The 22,437-nt window shown below is 44.3% G+C and overlaps 1 protein-coding gene across 1 annotated transcript in view; it reads right to left on the minus strand.

The window, feature by feature from the left end:
- Positions 1-22,437, minus strand: part of ADAMTSL3 (ADAMTS like 3) — a 2,358,716-nt gene that overhangs the window by 42,640 nt on the left and 2,293,639 nt on the right. The window contains exons 27-28 of the mRNA XM_086958228.1: positions 9,399-9,582; positions 5,350-5,554 (exon numbers count right to left, since the gene is read on the minus strand). Coding sequence (XP_086814354.1) covers positions 5,350-5,554; positions 9,399-9,582 — 389 coding nt within the window. The remainder of the gene's footprint in view (positions 1-5,349; positions 5,555-9,398; positions 9,583-22,437) is intronic.

Raw genomic sequence — 22,437 nt, forward strand, 5'->3', positions numbered from 1 at the left:
CATAGTGCAAAGGTACCTGCATTATCACTAGACAACACAATGGGCGCCAGTGCAGGCAGAGAGTGGGAATGTGCCATATATTGGTAAATATGCCACATTCCTGCCCTCTTCCTTTCACGAAGAACTGCATAGCAACTAGTCTTGATGCCTTACGTTGCATGAAAGATTGATTAACCTGGGGGCATATTACCAAGCAATAGCGACAATTGTCGCTATTGCTTGGTTAGAGACAAAAATTTACCGCTGAGCTGCGGCGATTTTTACCGCAAATAAACCTTGGTATTACCAAGGTTTATTGCAAATGCGATAAAAATCGCCGCAATGCATGAATATCGCTGAAAAGTCAGCGATATTCATGGATTACCGAGCTAATGCTCTTAGCCACGTTATCCACCTCCCATTGGATAACATGGCTAAGAACTGCTCAGGGCAGGTGTTAGCTTTTGGAGATATTCACGCTTAGCGCGAATATCTCCAAAAGTTGGTAATAGGAGATAGCGATGTTAGCGACTGTTTCCAGTCGCTAACATCTTGGCACGCCCACTTTGCATGTCATTAGTGATAAATATCACTGACATGCAAAGTGGGGCCCAAGATGGCCGCTATCTAGGTATGGGCGGAAAATCCGTTTCGCTCGCGGATTTTGCGGATTTTCGGGAAATTCGCAATCCGCGAGATTCGCGAATCTCCCGCAAAATCCGCAAATCCGCGAGCAGCGGATTTTGCTCGCACTGCTCGCACTGTTCGCGTGAGTTCGCGGCTTCCCAGTACAACTTCGCGCCCAGCGAATAAGTGCTAAATTGCAGAAATACGATCTTAGCAAAACTGAAACTACTTACCAGGTTCAAAAGTTCAGGCTCATCATTAGTAGCCATTTCCTGTAGTGCTTCCTGAGGGGCCCCTCCAGAGTTCAGTTGGCAGTTGCAACTATTATGTGACCCTGCTCTGAACCTCAGAATAGTTACACATATGCCACAAAGGTCCTGAATTACAGCTAAGGGAGACAAGCAGGAGCCAGGCTGGAAGTTAAAATCCATTAATCAGCCCCTAATTCATTATTGTCAGTTGGGGCAGGGCAGGTGTTGTAACTAATTTTGCAACAATGAAAGCACTTAGCAAGTGCAAAAGATCACTAATCAGGGCGCACTAAGGAAGCAGGTGCCAGCTAAAAAAATATTCTGTGACACATTAATCAGCCCCAAATTAATTCAGGTCACTTGAGGCAGGGAAGGTGTGCTTTGCTTTGCCGAAAATAATGTACACTGGACAACCAGAGGGTGTGGTGATGAAACAGAGGGTGGCATGGGTGGGCCAGAGGGTGGCATGAGTAGTCAGAGAGTGACAGTGGTGACAGAGAGTGGCAGTGATGAAGAAGAGTGTCCCAAACAGGCTGGACACGTAGAAACAACAAGTTCGCAAAACTTGCGACCCGACAGGTAAGTTCGCAAATTGCGAAATTGTAAAAACCCTCGCGAACTGGCAGAAACACGGGCGAACACAAAAAAAAAAAAATCCGCAAATTCGCGGGAATTCGCGGATTTTGCGGATTGCGAGTTCGCAAATCCGCAAAATTCGCGAACGCGAGATTCGCAAAATTCGCCCATGCTTACCGCTATCTCCTACTAACTGTCGCTAACTGGTGTTAGCGACAGCTAGGTAATAGGGAGATAATTTTATCTCCGCTTTCTTGACTTTTAAAGCCAAAAAAGCGGAGATAAACCCCCTTGATAATATGCCCCCTGGTCTTTATATGTGGCAGGGAAGTATTGTGGGAGTCTCTCCAAATAATGCATTTCTATGCAATGTATTCATGGTTTGGAAACATAACTCTAGTTGCAAACCATTGAAAAACTACTGACTTACAAGTTGGGGTGGTAACCCATTGCAAAAGGGAAAGAGTCACTTACAAATGATGAATCAGTATGCAATGCATCAATGGTTTGCAACCATAATTCTGGTCACAAACCATTAAATAGTTAAAGGTCACCAAGTTGGACTGATAACCCATTCCCCATTGGAAAGGGGTCCCCTTTAGACCACTTCCACTATGGGAATGTAGAATAAGGTTTTACAGACTCAGCAGCGGAGATAAACCCCCTTGATAATATGCCCCCTGGTCTTTAAATGTGGCAGGGAAGTATTGTGGGAGTCTCTCCAAATAATGCATTTCTATGCAATGTATTCATGGTTTGGAAACATAACTCTAGTTGCAAACCATTGAAAAACTACTGACTTACAAGTTGGGGTGGTAACCCATTGCAAAAGGGAAAGAGTCACTTACAAATGATGAATCAGTATGCAATGCATCAATGGTTTGCAACCATAATTCTGGTCACAAACCATTAAATTGTTAAAGGTCACCAAGTTGGACTGATAACCCATTCCCCATTGGAAAGGGGTCCCCTTTAGACCACTTCCACTATGGGAATGTAGAATAAGGTTTTACAGACTCAGCAGCGGACTTGGAACTAATGACATCTCTCAGTAAACCATTTTATTTAAAAACATATTCCTATTCCCTTCAATGAACTGCAACCAAGTTTTATGATCAGTATATTATTACATCTAATCCTATGTAATTTAAATGTGGGAGCTAGTCAGTTTTGATCTCTGTGCCATTAGATAGTGATAAAAACGTTTCTTCGTCAGGTAAAATGAAAGTGATTACACCAATTTTTCTTTCAGTTGGAATGTGGATTTGAATGTCTTATTATAGACTGCCACGTTGTACATTGAAATGCCATGTGCACCCCCCAACCCCCAGAATCCCTGGGGGCCCACTATGGGCCCCCAATGTTGAAGACCGCATGCCTTTCTGTGGCGGCAACTGCATGTCCCCGCATGCATTCTAATATGGATGGCGGTTTCTACCAGACACCGCCACCATATTAACAGCTTTTCCGCCCGGTCGACTTATCGACCGGGTGGAAAACCAGCGGACGATCTTTCCGTCCGCCGGGGTCCCCCCGTCATAGTAATGTGGCGGGGGAATATGCATTCGGGCGGGGGGAATATGTCAGGCGGATCGCCACCGCCATGTAGGCAGTGGCGATCGGGCGGCTTGCCACTGCTAATACTAATGGCCCTATGGTGTTTAAACATCGATACAACCATACGCCCACCCTCCCAAGACCAAATGGCTTGACCGTGTGACAAATATTGCTAATTGGACAAGCTTTAAACCGCCTCAAAATGTAACTGATTTGGGGGATTTGATTGCAGCAAACAAAATTTTTAGATACATAAATAACGCGATCAAAATACTGGGAACCATAATTTGTGTTTGAATACTTTGTAAAGTACGAAAATATCAAGACAAAGGTATTGTGGACATGCATATCGCCAAGAACAGGTCAGTATATCAGTTTAGGTTACATATCAAAATATATTTGATTGAATGCATATATTCAATTTTTTAAATAATGTAATAAAAAATAGACACATTTAAAACAAACAATATACAGTAAAATTCAAAAATACAGATATATACTCTTGATAATTGAAGGCAGTATTTAAACAATTATTAAACAAAATTGTATTAATAGTTTTAATAATAATAAGTATAGGAATATTGAATACCATATATAAAAAAGCATAGCAAAATACATATAAATATAAACATTTTAAAAATCCCCCAAAACCGAAATAAAAAATAAAGAAATCTAAATAATTTCATTTTACTACTAATGTAAAAAATATTTAAATTAAAAAAATGTAAACAAATTAAAAGATATTGCCAGTCATCACTAAGCAATAGTAGGGAAAGTATTAGGCATTAGAGAGACCAGATTTACTATTCACACTATTCACACTCCTAATTTCTATAAATCATAAAAAAATATAATTGAATAAAAATGTATTTGTTTTATATTACAAATAAAAAAACAAAGATTTAAAGAAATATTAATAATATTTCCCTGAAAAAACAAAACCCACAAAATTGTATAGGTAAAAATAACATGAAAAATAAAAAGTTATTACATTGACTATTAAATAAAATTGACACTGTTTATTAAGTAAACTAGTCAGCCAACTAGCAATTAATTCAAAATTACCCAATAATTAAAATAATCTGTAAAATATTTTAAACAGTTATCAATAAAATGCTTTAATTACAAACATAAACTATAAATTAAAAACTATAATTTACTTAATATAGAACGTCCTCCAATAATCCTCTACAAACTCAACAACCTGCTCCTAACTTTACAATTTCTAAATTAATAAAAAATCAAATACATTCTGGATAAAAATTTACAAACTACAATAAAACAAATTAAACACAAATATTATTACAAAATAATAACATAAAGTACTAAAATAATTAACATTCATCAGACTAAATAAAACAGAATATTTTAGACAAGCATATTAATTAAGAAAATATATATAATTGTATTTTTAATAAACTATATTAAATACCTAAAAATGATACTTTTTTACCTTCAGTATTAAGTTTCACTACATTATTGACATCCATTTTTATGGTCATGATATTTGTGACCCACAACATTTTTTCCACCAATATTTTGGTTAAACACCGATTGGAGTTTAACCCAACTACTCTGTTTAGGTCTATAATACTTTTTTAAAGCCAGATACTGTCACAGCAATGAGGAAGTGCTTTTGGTAGAAGGTGCTACAGATTGCTTTAAAGTATGACACTATAGATTAGTCATACCCATAAAGCTATTATCTGAGTTCTAACTGAAGAAAACATAGGCTGTAAAAACTATTGCTGATATCCCTAAATCTGTACATATGTTCCAAGTAATTGCAGATATCTATTACCTTCCAGTGCAATTCAAAGCTATGCTTAATTTATAATTGCACAAGACATCGATCTATACTACCATATAAAGCACCAGTGTCCTTTCTTATGTTCCTATATTCAAGGTCATGAATATTTTAGGCCTTTCTTTGCAGCATCTCAGTTGCTTTATAGATCATCTTTCACAGGGGACAAGATCAACTTCAAGAGCTCCAAAGCTCCCAACATCAGTGCAAGTAACACCCTATGTATTTCCTGTTCATTTGCCTAATTATGTCAAGCGCTTGGGAGTCCTTGGCCAAGGAGCATTGTTAAAATCAGAAAAATATTAAAGAAGTGCGTTACACGTCTCACAACAAATGGGATTTGCCATTGTGACTAGCAAGGGTTTACGGATGGATGCCAATCACTGTCACTTTAATGAAAGCCACCTATTCCCCATACCAATAATTTACTGGCCAGAAATGTAGAAAATATAATTTGATAGATTTTAGTGTGATGATAAAAGTTTGAACCCCACAGACCTTAACACCTTGTCAACCAGAACGCACCCTCCCCTTTCCATATAGAGAAGTTACCTTGCCCCACGAATGAGCTGTCCATCCTGCACATGGATTCTGAAAGCAAGGTTTCCTTCCCGCAGGACGATCATGGTATCTACAGGCATCTGATGGCAGAATGAACACCGTTTCATTGGCTGTCATTTGCTGACAAGTTACATGTCGCTGTTGGAATCCACCACCACAGGAAGCAGAACATTCAGCCCACAGGCCGGTAACCCATCTACAATTTGAAAATACACGTACTTAAGATTTGCACAAAATGTTATGCAAGTAATACGTTTTGAAGGAATACTGTAATGCACTTCATTTATGAACAGTTAGTGGTGTTTCAACTGGCCCTTGGCTTATGCATGCAATACAAAGGCAAAAATACTTTCATGCAAAAAAGGCATTGTGAATTAGTGCAATATAAACATGAAAAAATTTATTGTACTTGCACAAATATGGTGTGCATCAATTGAAAGCCTCCTCAGAAGTTATCAAAGTGCCATCAAATTGTGCAATCACTGATGCTGAGCTGTAGAATGCACAAATCTAGGCACTGAACAAAGCAGCAACACCTGATTAGATGTCGGCCCCCTGGGCACAGCTATGAATACACAAATGATGTGTATTGAATAATTGTTCAAGACTGTATCACCAATTGTTTTACAAAGTTCAGTAGAAGTAACTTAAAGTTCTTTATTGAAGGTCCGCCTGTTTTTGCGTTCAACCGTGGAAAGAACATTAAAGAGACCATCACCAAAACATCAACTAATACATCTATCCAGACATACAAAGGAAATCTCCCATGTCACATCTGTAAGAATTGTAACAACATGATAAAAGGACCCATCATCAAATATTCCATGAAAGGAACTAACATCTATCTCAAACTCAATGCCACTTGTGATACTAACAATGTCATTTACATCTTGAAATGTCTGTGCGGTCTTGTTTACACTGGGAAGACTGAGAGAAAAATAAAAACACCCATCAACGAACATAAAAGCAATATTCGAACTGGTAACACCAAATCCATTATTCGTTCGTGATAACTTTATTTCGGTCTACGACCATAAAAGCACAGGTAAAGTATGTACATACAATAAAATGCATAAATAATTAAGAACCAGAAGTTAAAAAATTATTAAACAATCAGTTATCCACGAAAAATGGCCCTCATTAAAAATTAGTCACAATTAATCAAAGTGGACCTTCTGCGCCACATACTGTACAAAAAGCGGGAGACCGAGAACACAATAAAAGGGGATGTATCAAATTTTAAAATTCAAACGGCTTGAGCACAATGTTTTAGTCCCAGATTTCTGCATAGTGGTACCAGCCAATCTCTCCGGATTGCGCTATAAGCAGGGCAAAAAAAAAAAACATGGCCAATGTCTTCTTTGCCATTGTTGCAGACAATATTCGAACTGGTAACACCAAATCCATTATTGCATTTCATTTCACTGAACATCGACATAACTTTAGTCAACTATAGTTTGCCGTGATGGAAGTGGTGGAGAAACGTGAAGGCCGGAACAATAACAACCAACTTCTGCAACGAGAGAATCACTGGGGTAAATAATTGAATTGCATAAAACCTCATGGGCTCAATGAACGAATTGAGTTCCTTTGCTATCTTTAATTGTTGTAATTTTGCATCATCATTCTTTCCTTGCACATTTCCTTTTCTTTTTCCTTTCACATTTTTTCTTTTCTCACATTTTGCATAGATTGTCTCCACACACTCTTTATTTCCTCTCACTTGCTATATATTTTGTTTATCTGTTTTTTATCATTTATTTTTTTATGATCATATGCATTCTTTACTTATTGGTTGCCAACTTTGTCTTTTTCATCTCGTTTCTTACAAACTTTATGGTTCTATGATCCTGTTCCAACATGGCACTCACTGTGTTTTACACCTGAGCACTAACATGGTCCGTTGTTTGTGTCAGCACATCGTACCGACCTCTATTTCCATATCGCCTCACCCGCATGTAATTCACTCTACATGTTGAGGTCACGGAGACGGTTTTTTCGTGGCATCTCGTAAGTGACTAACTTTGACTGCAGCCGCTGATTTGTTAACGCGATACAAGCGCATAAATTGTTGACACATATCTTTGAGCAACCCGGGTAAAGCACGTTTGGAATTGTGTTTATCATTTTGGCGTTTTCTGTTTTTCTCCGTCCTTGAATGTCACACACTTTTGTTTTTAGCCACGTTATTTTGAGTCTTGAACTTTGCACGTTTTTCATTTTGTTTCCCGGCAACTTTTTGCTTCCAGCTGCACCGACCGAAGCCTGATTTACTACTATGAATACTCGCTTTTATTTAACTTGCACACCCCATGGTTCACACTTCGTTCCCACTTGACGCTGACTGTTATTTACTCTGACTTATTTAGACATATATTTGGTTTCTTTACACTGGCATTTGATTCTGATGCGATGCACAAACTAATACTACACTATTTTACATTTAAATGTGTGTGCCCGCATTCAGGCATCTTTTACATTTCATTGTTTTCAGATTGGTCCCCTGATGAAGGCCCCCCGCCCAAAATGCATTGGGACTCTAAATGATTGACATGATGCTGTGCTCATAACATCGTTATCTTTGGGAACATCGGGTTATGTTTTTGAACAATTTGATGGAAAAACATCAATAAAGAACTTTAAGTTACTTCAAATGAACTTTGTAAAAAATTTGGTGATACAATTATTCAATACACATCATTTGTGTATTCATAGCTGTGCCCAGGGGGCTGACACTTAATCAGGTGTCGCTGCTTTCTTCATTGTTAAGGACACCCCCGTCAGGGGATGACACCCCAGGAGCACACACCAAATTTACAAAAGTATCCTTAAGAATTGGGTGCGCACCCTACTGCCTTTTTAAATCTAGGCACTGCCATTTGTAAATTAAAGAGACACGAGGACAGAAAGAAGCTGTCCATCTTGACCTTGGGAGGTGCCTCTATTATTCTCATGCCGAAAGAGAATTCCTTTTGTCATAGCGATTGATCTGTTTGAAAATGTTGCTGAGGAACATGTTTTTCATCACACAGGACTTGGAGACTGTTTCCTGTCCTGAATCAAAAAGAAAAAAACACACACATGGGGCACAGTGGAGATACCCTTTCCCGCCAGTCCTGGTGGGGGAAGGCGTCCCATAATTTAATTTCTTTTATTTTCTCATGAATCTGCAGTGCTGAGAATAAAAATGAGGGTTCCTGCCCATTTTGAAAATGAGCCCACTCATGGGTTAGGGCCAGAGGAGATTGGCAGTTGTAATGTTTATGGGAAGTGAGGTGCACTGTCCTCCTCTCCAAGCTTTTTTCAAGCCACTGGGAATCCGTCCTCCAGGGCTGCATTTTATTAAAAGAGAGGTGGGTGCGCAGGCCCCCTCCCAGTGCCTAAAATAGGACCAGGGACCCAATCCCCTATGGCCTCATATCAATAAAGGTGGAGGGGGTCTGTGCCCCTCTCCCAGAGACTTAATTAGTCCCCAGGGGCCCCATCCCTCCAGGGCCAATAATCTCAATTAGGGAGGAGGGCTTGCAGCCCCTTCCCCAAGCCTCCCAGCACCATCACCATGCACTGCTAAAGACCTTTAATATTACAATACTTATGTTCTATTATATCATTGATAACATTACTGCAGCATATGAAATCCCATCATTGATAATAGCACAGTGCATGAGGGGATGAAAGTTATAATTACTTGAGATAACTTTAAGTGATGAATTTCAATGGTTTCGTTAGTTTAAAATAGTATGTTTTAACTGACATTTTCAACTAACTATAAAGTCCCTTTAACCTTTGTTTTTGTCATATATAAATATATATATATATATATATATATATATACACACACTCACACACACACACACACACACACACATATTCATAAACGTGCAAATGCATACACACTCTTCAAAGGTTTTATGGCACATTATGTGACCCCCACACACAAGTCATTTCTAGAGATGACACTACCCTTAATCTCAGTGAGTATACAGTGTACACCTATACAGCTACTCAGAACTGAGCACCACAGGACATGATCTTCATACCTTGCATCACAATCTTGCACGTTGCATGGCTGTTGATGGGCAACCGGCTGTTGAAGATGCTCACACATGGCCTCAGTCACTCTCTGTCCTTTGTCGTTTACACAATGCCTCTCTCGGAGCTGGGTGCCAGAGTTTCCACAGCTAGCAGAGCATGGGCTCCACTCACCATGTTCCCATTTATAATCTGTGAATGAAAATAAATTAACTGGTACATTTAAATTATACATCTATAGAGATGGAGGGGAGTTTCCCTCCATACCATCCTTCCATACCAGGTGCACAGCATCAATTATGATTATCACAAGATTTTTCAACTGTTATTGAATTTCAACAATGATTGCTTCAAGTAATCCAAAGATTTTTGGAAATTTTATTTATTTCTATTGTTCAGTTCACTCGTGTGACATTTATATTTCAACAGTTTCTCATGCCACAGATATGCCCCTCCAAGCCTTTGTCTGGACACGCCATAAAACATAAAACATCCTCAGTTGCGAAATTGATGTTACCCAATGCATTTCGGGCCTTAATTTTTAGCCCTTCTTCAGGGGTTCACTACAAACGAAAAAACATTGCCATTAAAATGTGGCCTCAAACCGCTATGTTCAACATGACATATTTTTACCCAAGCACATCAATACAATATTCTCAAGATGACCCTTACTCAGCACTTTCGCTCTAAACGCGGAGCACTATGATACTGCTATCTCTCTTAAGAAAACCATCACTTCAACCTCCTGCCCTCTTCATTTAGATCTTGGCCTTCCATTTCATTCGAATCCTGCGGTTAATCACCCATCCTCCCGCCCTCAAGTTCTCTAATCTTTTACCCTTAAACCCTTAATCTTAAACCCTCAACTCATGTCTCCATTAGCTCGTACCTTTGCATCCTCTGCTCATGTCTTCCTTTTCCAAATGGTTCCCTTCAGGAAGCAATGCAGTCTGCCTCTAAATTAGTCACACCCTCAAGTTTTGAATGTAACCTATCACAGCCACCCTACAATTGCCGTTTTCACACTAATGACTGCGTGGCCCATAATGCACCTCTAAGTTGTATCACAAAATCATCATCCGGTGTTTTACCCTTACCCTTGCTGCCTCGAGCGATTCTACTATTCCCCGCCCACCCTATAGTTGTAAATTACTGTGCTGAAGCTGAAATATTACACTTCAACATGAGAACATTATTCATTTGTGAGCATTTAAACAAATTACAAGATTTTCAAAAAATATACAATGTCTGTTAACTCCTGATGTTAAAAACTATAAAACAAGTGACACCAGCAGTCCAATCGCAATAGACTTCCATTTCTGAGGTGCATATCACACAAGTTTAATCAAGTTCTTTGTAGTTAATTTGCCGTTTATTTTCTCAATGGGTGCAACTTGCAGTAGGGCAGATTCATACAACATTCCAAGAGTTGCAGTGTACACCATTTTGAACATCTTCCTTAGTTTTGCCATTTTCGTTCAATTGTCTTCCGTTCGCGTGCTGCCTGGATGGCGCGATTGCCCTGATATCACGCGGTTATCAATACATCTATAGAGATGGAGGGGAGTTTCCCTCCATACCAGGTGCACAGCATTAATTATGATTGTCACAATTTTTTTTAACTGTTATTGAATTTCAACAATGATTGCTCCATGTAATCCAAAGATTTATTGACATTTTATTCATTTTTGTTGTTCAGTTCACTCGTGTGACATTTATATTTCAGCAGTTTCTCATGCCACAGATTTGCCCGGCCGAGTCTTTGTCTGGACACGCCATAAAACATAAAACATCCTCAGTTGCGAAATTGATGTTACCCAATGCATTTCGGGCTTTGGATTACATGGAGCAATCATTGTTGAAATTCAATAACAGTTGAACATTTATTTTTGTGATAATCATAATTGATGCTGTGCACCTCGTATGGAGGGAAACTCCCCTCCATCTCTATAGATGTATTGATAACCGCGTGATATCAGTCAATCGCGCCATCCAGGCAGCACGCGAACGGAAGACAATTGAACGAAAATGGCAAAACTAAGGAAGATGCTCAAAACGGTGTGCACTGCAACTCTTAGAATGTACATTTAAATTATGCCTGTAATATGCTGTAATTTACACATGAATAAAATATAAACGACACACGCTCCTCTGTATTGTTTCTTCATGTGTGATAACGATGTGTGTAAGAAAGTTGACGTTCACAGGGGAGCGATAAAGATGTAATCAAGGCATGGCAAAGTAAATAATGTGATCACCTGTAGAGTTGTAACTGTCAGAGTAGTCACAAATCTGTAAACATGCACTAACCCCCGTCTCTAGTAACTTATACTCTACATTTTCAGGTGATAATGGAACCCAATTATATGACATAAAACAATCAAGCTTTAGATCAAAATAATAAGACATTGCCTGGACTTTTGTAAGTGAAGAAGCATATCCCTTATATGGCCGGGATGCCCGTCACCCCCTCCCAACACAATCCCCAATGATGGGAGACGCACGTCGTTCTGAACTTTTTGGAAGGCGGGAGGGAGTTACCCTCCCGGCCGTATTTATTAAAATATGAAACAAAATTAAAACATTAAATAAAAGTTTCATATCATGTACAATTTTCATTTATTACCTTTCGATGAAGACATGTTCATTGGCTAACCTTAACAAATCTCTAATACAAAGGTTTTCCTAGCCGAGTCTAACATCCTGCAAATGCATACTTTCTAAATTAAAATTGTACATCCCTAGCATTACGGGCCAACGGCAAGGTCGCAACTGGTGTCAGATCCCTACTACCACAACTCTCGCCCTCACGGTGTGAGTGGCGCATGCGCAGAGGACTGTACCCTCTGTGCCAATTCCAATTTCCCTTGTCTTGTTGGGGGCCCCCATCTAAACTCGACGCCATCTTAAAGGTCGTCCGAGGACCCGTGTGAGGTGTCTGTAAGAAGGCAGCGTGGACTCCCCCTCCCACCTCACACTGTCTATCACATCCGCCGTCGCGGATATCCGGGCCCTGGGAAATTCGTAGGAGGGGCATATAACTGCCTCCTCCCCTGGAAGGGGTCTATGGCCGTCTTCCCCTAGGCGACCCATACTTAGTGGGTGCCGCCTCCCCATGGGAGTGGCCAATGGCCGCCTCCCCCCAGGCGCTCCCATCCATAGTGGGTGGCGCCCCCCTCTAGGGACCTTGAAATTACTGCTCACCGATCATGACCTTACCGCCCGACCAAAAAATTATAAATACGACTTTGATTACCTATAAAGAGAAAAAACCATCATCTTATCTACTTGCATGTTTGTCTATGCCACAAGAAAACAGTACCTTCAGACAGAAATCATATCATTAAACTAGACCTTCATACATCGCAACACCTGAGGGAAAAAGATGTGTATCAAAAGGAAAAAGACTTTATTGCAGAGAAACATTGCCATAAGGGGCTGGTGGGTGGGTCAAAATTGCTCCTTGTTCCGTCGAGGGCTCACGTGCAACGAGTGGGTGCAGCTTCCAAGCACAGGAACAAGAGGATGCTTCTTCGGATTCCCGCTCTCTTTATTCTTCTCCGGGAGGGCGTGTACCCTCCGCCGGTACGCCTACTGGGCGTGGCCATCGGTGTAGGTGTCTAGGACAACCCCTCTTGGGCGGGAAAAGGCGCGCCCTGGCTACGCTGCTTTGGGCATACCAGCCGTGACACGCCCCCCGCCCAAAATGGTTTCCCGGGAGGATCTGGGCCCTTAACCATACGTTCGGGGGGACCGAGTGGTCGCCCCTTTTCATATGGCCGGGATGCCCGTCACCCCCTCCCAACACAATCCCCAATGATGGGAGACGGACGTCGTTCTGAACTTTTTGGAAGGCGGGAGGGAGTTACCCTCCCGGCCGTATTTATTAAAATATGAAACAAAATTAAAACATTAAATAAAAGTTTCATATCATGTACAATTTTCATTTATTACATTTCAATGAAGACATGTTCATTGGCTAACCTTAACAAATCTCTAATACAAAGGTTTTCCTAGCCGAGTCTAACATCCTGCAAATGCATACTTTCTAAATTAAAATTGTACATCCCTAGCATTACGGGCCAACGGCAAGGTCGCAACCGGTGTCAGATCCCTACTACCAAAACTCTCGCCCTCACGGTGTGAGTGGCGCATGCGCAGAGGACTGTACCCTCTGTGCCAACTCCAATTTCCCTTGTCTTGTTGGGGGCCCCGATCTAAACTCGACGCCATCTTAAAGGTCGTCCGAGGACCCGTGTGAGGTGTCTGTAAGAAGGCAGCGTGGACTCCCCCTCCCACCCCACACTGTCTATCACATCCGCCGTCGCGGATATCCGGGCCCCGGGAAATTCGTAGGAGGGGCATATAACCGCCTCCTCCCCTGGAAGGGGTCTATGTCCGTCTTCCCCTAGGCGACCCATACTTAGTGGGTGCCGCCTCCCCCCAGGCGCTCCCATCCATAGTGGGTGGCGCCCCCCTCTAGGGACCTTGAAATTACTGCTCACCGATCATGACCTTACTGCCACAGGCCGGATAGTTGACCGGCTATCCGGCCCCCCCACAAACTCCTCCTAAAGGTCATGCTTTCTTAAACCCCTTAACCATGCTATGAAGTCTCCTATGAGTAAGACATTCCCCTCCCGGGACAAGTGAACCCCATCCTCGAGATACATGAGATCGCCCCGAATACACCCATGCGGAATACTGTGCAACTGCGCTGAGCGAAACAACCTACCAATTTTGTTGTTGACCTTCTTTACTGAATGGTTCAGTGCTGACACCGAAAGGCCCCCCCGCCACACTTTTCTGGGAATCATGTGGGACCATGCAATCGTGCACCCTGGGATCCTTTTCGCCAGCCAGCTAACGGTAGACAAAACTCGCTCGAGTAATACTCGCCTACCGAGTGTCACCATGTCGTTGCCCCCCAGGTGTACTATGATTACAGATGGCGGTGACCTCTGCCGCCCTAAGAGTCCCTCGATAAAAGATTCGAACTGGTCAATACAGAGCCCGCCCCTTCCATGGAAGGTCACTCTGTACCCGTATTCCCCAGCTGCGTGAGTCGCGTCACCTGCTTTGAATACGTCCCCGGCCCGCCTCACGTATGAGTGGCCCACGACCCACACCACTCTCTCCTCAGCCGGTGATCTCTGACCGCTGGTCCCCAGGTGCCGGGTCGACTGCAAATTCCGCCCCGCATAACATGCTCGCGAAACTGTAAATCAAACAGAAGACAAGAAGCGTGAGTGCATGTAACTTGACTTCACAACATGTGCAACTGCACATACCTTTTGAAACAATTCGAGGACCATCGTCCCAACAGTTTCACCTCATCAGCACTCTGACCCCTGGCTGTAGCCTCAGTAGCAGCCCCTATCCTGAAGGAGTGGGTCCCAAAATCGCCCGGGTCCAAGCCCGCTGCTGCGATTGCCAATGTTAGCACCCTCTGAAACTGAAACCTCGTCAGTGGGGTGGCATCGATGTGTCTCAGCAGACTCCCACCCCATGTATTCGCCCTCAGCGGCAGATATTCCTCAATGCACTTTACCGGGCACATGGGGGACCCTTGCATGCGCTGGACAACAACACTGTCTCCCATAGCTGTCTGGTCAGTCTTAGACTTAGCTATTGTAATCACCATTGAATCACCCCTAATCAGGATGTGATTCCTACACAGACCTCCCCCCACATCGTTCTTATTCCTTGCTACCAGTTCGCTCACCCGCATAGCCACATGGAATGCTAATGCAAAAGCGGCCCGGAACAGAACTGCCTCGAATTGGGAGGAACATATCGTGGGTAGTATCGCCATGAGCAGGGACAACCTCTCTAACCCAATCGGGCGCCTCTCGTCTACTCTCCGACCCTCAAGACGCTGCCAGCCACGAAGGGCTTTCTTTGCCAAAAAGGACGATGTCGGGTCCTTGACGCCATGCACCTGCACCATGAATGAAATGGCCGCCCGGTGCCTATTGGCCGTTGCCACTGATCGGCCTTCCCTATGTAATGCTACCAAAAACCTCAGGAAGCAATCCTCCTGACCCCATGTCTGTTCCCCTGCCGGACCCAAAAATGCACAATAGGAACGAAACGCTCCTTTGTATGCCTTCCTTGTCCTGGGAGCTAGGCTTGCTGCCACGAGGTCTTGTAATCCGGGGCACCGAGTAGCCAGAGTACTTCGAGGAATGGTGCCGCCGCTAGGTCCGCAGTAGGTAGATAACCCCTGAACGCCTGCATATGTGAACGAGAGAGTGCATCAGCAGCATGATTCAATACCCCCGGCACATGCTTTGCCCTGAATTGTACATTTAGTCTCATGCAAATTAGTACAATTTCTTTCAGCAATCTCAATATCCACTTGCAGCGTGCTGCCTGATTATTTATACATTCAACAACAGTCATATTGTCAGACCAAAATACCACCGAGCGATCTCTGAACTCGTCCGGCCATGCCCTCAGAGCCACAAATATAGGGAATAGCTCGAGGAAACCAATGTTACTGGTGAGACCGCTGGTGTGCCACCATGTCGGCCATGTTTGCGCCGACCATCGATTGCCGAAAATGGCGCCAAATCCCACGCTCCCCGCCGAGTCAGTCCACAAACCTAGCTCGTCCGAAGACGCTGGCGGCTTGTTCCACACTACTCGACCGTTGAAGTCCGCCAGGAATGCTAACCAAATACGCATGTCCTGGCGGACCTCTGCAGACAGTCTCGTGTGGTGGTGTCCTTCTTTGAGACCGACCATAGCCTGTGCAATAGAGCGTGAAAAGGGGCGGGCCATTGGTATCACCCTCAGGGCAAAGTTAAGCTGACCCACTGCCTGTTGTAACTGATGCAGGGTCACCTTCTCCTTACTAAGGCACAGTTCCAGGGAAGCCCTAAATTTCGCTATCTTCCCTACCGGCAAACGGAAACATCCCTCCACAGAATCGAGCTCAATTCCCAGAAACTCGAGTGAAGTAGATGGTCCCACCGTCTTACCTGGTGCCAATGGCACCCCGAATTCCCTCATGAGGATGCAAAACTCCTGTAGCGCCTGCGCACAGGTTGTGTCGCCGGCTGCCCCCAAGAACAGAAAATCATCTAAGTAATGCATAACATGGCTATGCCCAGTGGCCTCAGTGAACGCCCACTCCAAAAAACTGCTGAATTTCTCAAAATAGGCACAAGAGATGGAGCAACCCATTGGCATGCATCTATCCATGTAGTAACGTCCTTGGAACACAAAGCCTAACAGACGCTGGTCCTGTGGGTGTACCGGGAGCAACCGGAACGCCGACTCGATATCTGACTTCGGCCATCAGCGCTCCGGGCCCCAGGCGATTCAACATGGTGACGGCATCATCGAAGGATGCGTACCGCACCGAACAAACTCCTTGGTCAATCGCCTCATTCACCGAGAGACCCTTCGGTGCTGACAAGTTATGGATCATCCTAAACTCCCTTGGGTCTTTTTTGGGGACTACTCCCAACGGGGAACAGACAAAATTTGCCACTGGAGGGTGCTGATATGGGCCCGCCACCCGGCCTAGTAAAACCTCTTTTCCAATCTTCTTCTCTACCACCGCTGGATTATGCTGAGCCGATAATTGGTTTCTACAAAGTGACTCCCCACGAAAATCCCCCGCCGGGATGCGGAAACCGTATAAGAATCCGTTCCTCAACACCCCAGCGGAGACATGATCAGGGTATTTGTTTAGCCAGGGGGTTATTGCCATGATATCAACGGGGGTAGGTAACAGTACACGGTGACCCTCCTCAGTCTTGTTTGGACCATCCCTTACCTCCCGACCCGCCATTTTTGGATCTGCACGAACTTTCCGGGTGCGAGGAATTCCCACAACCCGCACATGCATGCCTGAACTTACATGCCCCTTGCGGTCTGGAGCAGTTGCCTCTATTAAAGCTCCAACAGACCCCCCGTTTTCCCCCATTCCCACCGGACCTTGGTTGGTGATCGCCACCGGCGCCCGCTCGAAAGGGCACCGCGGGCTGTTGGCGGAAAAACCCCGACCCATTCCCACCTGGCGAGGACGTCTTCGTCGCGCCCGGAAGGAGCTGCTTCTGCCAAGAAATCGAGTCGAGACAATCCCACGTCAGAGATGAATCGTACTCTTTGGCCTTACGGAACTTCATGTCGTAACCCATCCATTCGTTACCTTCATATGTTTCATAAAAATCCATTATTCGTGCCTGGTAGCAAGACAATTCAGGCAAAACCTCGGGCTTACGTTCCCCAATAATTGCAATAAACATCGCAAAGGCCTTGGCCCAATTTGTTATTGTCTCATCCACCCTGAATCCCGCCATCTTGGCTCGCCAGACACTCGGGTGCCACAAATCTTTCTGTGTTTTAGCATACTCCATCTTGCGATGGTCAGTTAAGAGAGAAAACATATTAACATACTTTTCTGCCCAAATTAACTCTTTCGTGGCCAACGGGATATGTTGAACCACTTTCTCCCGTCTTGAGGGCAATGAGCCCCCCCCCCGCAATTGGCAAAGCCTGCTTACCCGGTTCGGTTGACGTTCCTGCTGTTTTTTCCACGCCAGCTGCCGGTCCTTCCGAGGTTACCTGTGGGGGGACAAGAGGGAGATTCGCCTTTGCGGCATCTCGCGACTGCTGCAACTGCTGCATTAGTAACCTGGCCTCTTCGGCTGTGTCTCCAGGTGCCGTCGCGCCCCCTGTTTTCTTGCCGAGCCACGCCGCCAACTGGGCGGCCAATTCAGGCAGCATGTCCTCCTCGCTAGCGGGCGTAATCACAACCGGTATCGGCTGACCCGCGTCTGGGAGTATAGGGGCCTCGACCGGAACGGCAGGGCTCGCCGGGGGTACCTCGGGGACGGGGACCTCACCCCCTTGGGGCCCTATTCCTGACCCGCTTCCCCCTACCCTCCGGGGCAACATCCGGCAATGCTGGGCCTATTACCTTCTTTGGTTTACCCGGATTGTTCATCGCAGCCATCTGCTTCTTCATGGTCGCCATATCGCGTCCAACGGTTCGTTCCATCTTCGTCATCCTACCAAAAAACATCCGGAGCATCTGTTCAGTCTCGGACTTCTTTCCTGCCTTTTTGCCCGGCATTCCTTCCAAGTAGCCACTCAAGACGATCAGAAACGGTCCCCGGTCGCTTTAGCCTCGGATTCGCTGAAAGAGAAACACAAGAATTATAAAATTCTCAAAATTGCTCCTTGTTCCGTCGAGGGCTCACGTGCAACGAGTGGGTGCAGCTTCCAAGCACAGGAACAAGAGGATGCTTCTTCGGATTCCCGCTCTCTTTATTCTTCTCCGGGAGGGCGTGTACCCTCCGCCGGTACGCCTACTGGGCGTGGCCATCGGTGTAGGTGTCTAGGACAACCCCTCTTGGGCGGGAAAAGGCGCGCCCCGGCTACGCCGCTTTGGGCATACCAGCCGTGACACGCCCCCCGCCCAAAATGGTTTCCCGGGAGGATCTGGGCCCCCAACCATACGTTCGGGGGGACCGAGTGGTCGCCCCTTTCCAAAAAACACACCTAAATCATTTTCATAACAGAGTGAATAAGGGGATATGGAAAGGCAATAGCATTGCAAGCAAAAATTATCAGCCTAATTCCCAAAGTGAAACTCACTCTCAGAAATTCTGTGGTAAGCCACACTTAAAGGGAAGACTTTATATATCAGGGCACTAGAGATAAATATGAAAAAAACTCTGCAACCCAATGTGCATGTCTTTTGAGAAAAAGTGTTACACAGCGAGAGGTCAAAGGAAAACAAAAATAGAAAAAAGGAGGGAGTGTTAACACCTCCTGGGTACTCCTAAACTTCCAGTCAACGAAATTTCCATTATGGTTCTGATGTTTACTTTTATAAGTTTCAGGTTTTGCAAATGACGTAGATCTGGGGTAGTGAAGAAAGTGTGGTGAAGTAGAGCAATCAGTTCAGTATTTTCAAGATGATGTGGTTCAATCTGGGCTAAAAGGTTTTAGAACAAATGAATGAATTGTAAACAAGCATTGGCAAAGTCAATAGCCCTTTGGCACTGCCAATGCTTTCTTATGTCAAGCGTTCAATACCTTTTGTATCTTCTCTTGTGTGCTTAAGCCTCGCCTGCTTTTTATTTGCTTGTTTCACTGTCCTTTAAAAATCCATGCTTTTTCGTGGTCAGTCCTGCCTCTGTCCCCCTTTTTTCTTTTCCGTTCCTCCTAAGGAGGAAGCATCATTATGCTTTGGTTGCTTATCTGTTTCTTGGGGGGGCTATTTTTTTCATGGTTTACTGCTGCTTTTACTGTTTGTCTGTGTTCAGCTCAGCACCCGTAATTGTTTGCATTTTAATGCAGGAATCTTTCCCTCCCATATCTTCACATGTCCCTGCATGCCCCTCCTGTTCCCCCTTGTGCCTGGGACTCCCCTTCTGCCCCTCATCTCTCCTGCCACGTTGCTTGTTTTTTACTGAAAGCCAGCATCTATTTTTATGAAACATTTCTATGGGATTGCGCTGGAAATGCAGGGTTGAAGATGGCACCTAAAATCTATGCATTAGTCCGCCCTCTCTTTCTGTCTTCAGAAAGCTGTGGCATACACCGTATCCCACCCAGCTCTCATGGTATTTCGTTGGACTGAGTAAGATGGCTTCCAGACGACACTGCCAGGAAGGACCTTGCTTGAAACTTGTGAAATTTTGCACTAGTGTCTGGGTTTGGCAGTTGCAGCTAGGCTTCCATGCTTATCCTCCTGCAGGCAGTGAATGTTCCCCTTGCCTGCAATGAAATAATACAAGCAGCCACACCAGCAGCACTATTCTGTTGCTATTTGCTGATGCGATGGGAGGGAGGGATGAGAGACGCGGGTGGCGGCGGGTAGACTCGGGCAGGATCATCGCGCCCCAGCTGCTACATAGCTGAATTGGATGACCTAGCTGCCCTGTGGGTAACTTTCTCACTGTCAGTCTTGGGGACGGGGGACTTATGGTGGGGGCAGCTGAAGTTCTGCGTGCTGCCATAGGCAATGATTTCCTAACCCCTCCCTCTCCTTTGTCTGACTTTCTACCATCTGGGACAGAAGGCCGAGGATGCTGTGAATGGGCGTGTATGAGCAGTGATGTGCTGCCAGGGGAGAGGCTCACAGCTCACCGAGGTGGCACCACGCCACTGAGGAACAGACCAGTCAAATGGGCAATCTTGGTTTCTTTGACACAGCTGTCCACAAACTTTCCTCTTCTGGTAGCTCTCTCTGCTCAGACAGTGGCCTTTGACGGCTCTCTTTTTGAATAATGGTATTTAAATTTATGTCCATGTTCGTCTGCTTGAGTGCACAATTTAAAGAGCTTCGTTATAGACCACCTTTAGATTATTAGATGTGTCTGGCTTTAATGTACTAACAATATCTTTCTATGAGTTTGACCATTCCGCCGTGCCAGCGTTTGTACTTTTTGTATGTTCTTGTATCTGGCCTTTCTTACTAGTAAACGGGACGTGTCATTGTAGTGCTCTGGATTTACGTCACCAACATTAAAAAGTATGATGTTTTGCAAATTGACCAAAAATCGGCTTACTACCCATCTGCATGGTTTTAAAATTAGGGACTTGAAGAAGCTGTAGCATAAGCAGTTATGTAATTGATAAACAGTCCATAGCTAGCCATGAGCCAGAGGAGAGGAGAGTAGCAGCTAAGGGCAGAGACATATGTCTACTTCAAAGTTGGGTGGCTTTTGAGGGACATGTCTTTAAGTATATACTGACAGTAATGCCGAGTTGTTTCCGTTGTTGCTAATACAGGACCCCAATTCCTGTTGTACCATTTGCACTGATGTGTGGAAATTCAGTCCTAAGTCTGCTGGGGCGCTAACCAGCAGAGAGAAAGAAATCCCAGGTCTTTGAGGAGTTCGGAATGTGGTGGCCGAAAAAGTGCAGATGAACTGGGGTTTGGGGCCAAAGCCACAGCAGCTCTGGAGTGCATTCTTTAACGAAGGCCTATTATCTGAAGTTAATCTCGGACAGGTTACTGGCCCTGACCTGTGGACGCTCAGAGGTATTCACTGATTGCAGGGTCTTGGAGGGTAAGCAGAATAGGTTTTCATAGAAGACCACCGGTTCTGGTTCAGCCAATTTCTAGAAACATATTTTACTCTTAATTCAGTCTAAAAAGGTCACCTGAGATTTTCCTAACTACTACTGCATAGTGAGATTAAAGACTATCATTTTCATCCATCCTCATTAGAGTAACACTCTTTTTGAAATAGTGTTGGAGTGCAGTTCCAGAAGCAAACCATCACAGAAGAAAAAATGTATCTCACCCTAATAGAAATACATCTTTTGAGTGTTCTTTTGGACATGCCTTATTTAAAAGTGCTCCATGACCTCCTCTCAAAACAGACTTTGAGCATACTCTTTTCAGATACTCTCATCAACATCTTCATTAGCTCTTCCAAAACAACTTTTTAACATGTACTTGTTAGTTGGCAATGGTATTCACCTTTGTCCAAATAGGGACCTTTACTTCGAAGTCAGGATAAGGGGATTACACTCCTAAATAACCCCTGCTCACCCCCTTGGTAGCTTGGCTCGAGCAGACAGGCTTATCTCAGAGAAAGTGTGTTAAGCATTTGTGAATATACACAGCAATGCAGTGAAAACACTACAGATGGACACAACACAGGTTTTATAAAAATAAGTATTCTTTATATAAAATAAAAATCGTAAATCATACGTTTTTATATAGCTCCTTTCACCGTAAGGTCTCAAGGCGCTTGCTTTGGGAACCCGTCCTGGCCTTTCCCTGCCAGATTACCCCTACTGGGCATCCCCAAGGTGAAGACCAGGCATCCCATCGCAGTGGGGCCGTAGTGGAGATTAAGCAAGCTATTGCCCCGAGTTGCAGAGTGTGAACCCACGATTCGAGTAGGCACCGAGGCGAGAATTATCGAGTCCGTGGACATTTGAGCTCAAGGCCCTGCCGCGTTGGGGATTGAACCCTGGTCCCAGGTCTGACCTCTGCATCAGGGACTGCCTTCTCTAACCGGTAAGCCACACTTCTCCAGACCTAACACAAGACCACAAACAACA

The sequence above is a fragment of the Lissotriton vulgaris genome, chromosome 2_1 (genome assembly GCF_964263255.1).
Source record: "Lissotriton vulgaris chromosome 2_1, aLisVul1.2, whole genome shotgun sequence".
Lineage (NCBI taxonomy): Eukaryota > Metazoa > Chordata > Amphibia > Caudata > Salamandridae > Lissotriton > Lissotriton vulgaris.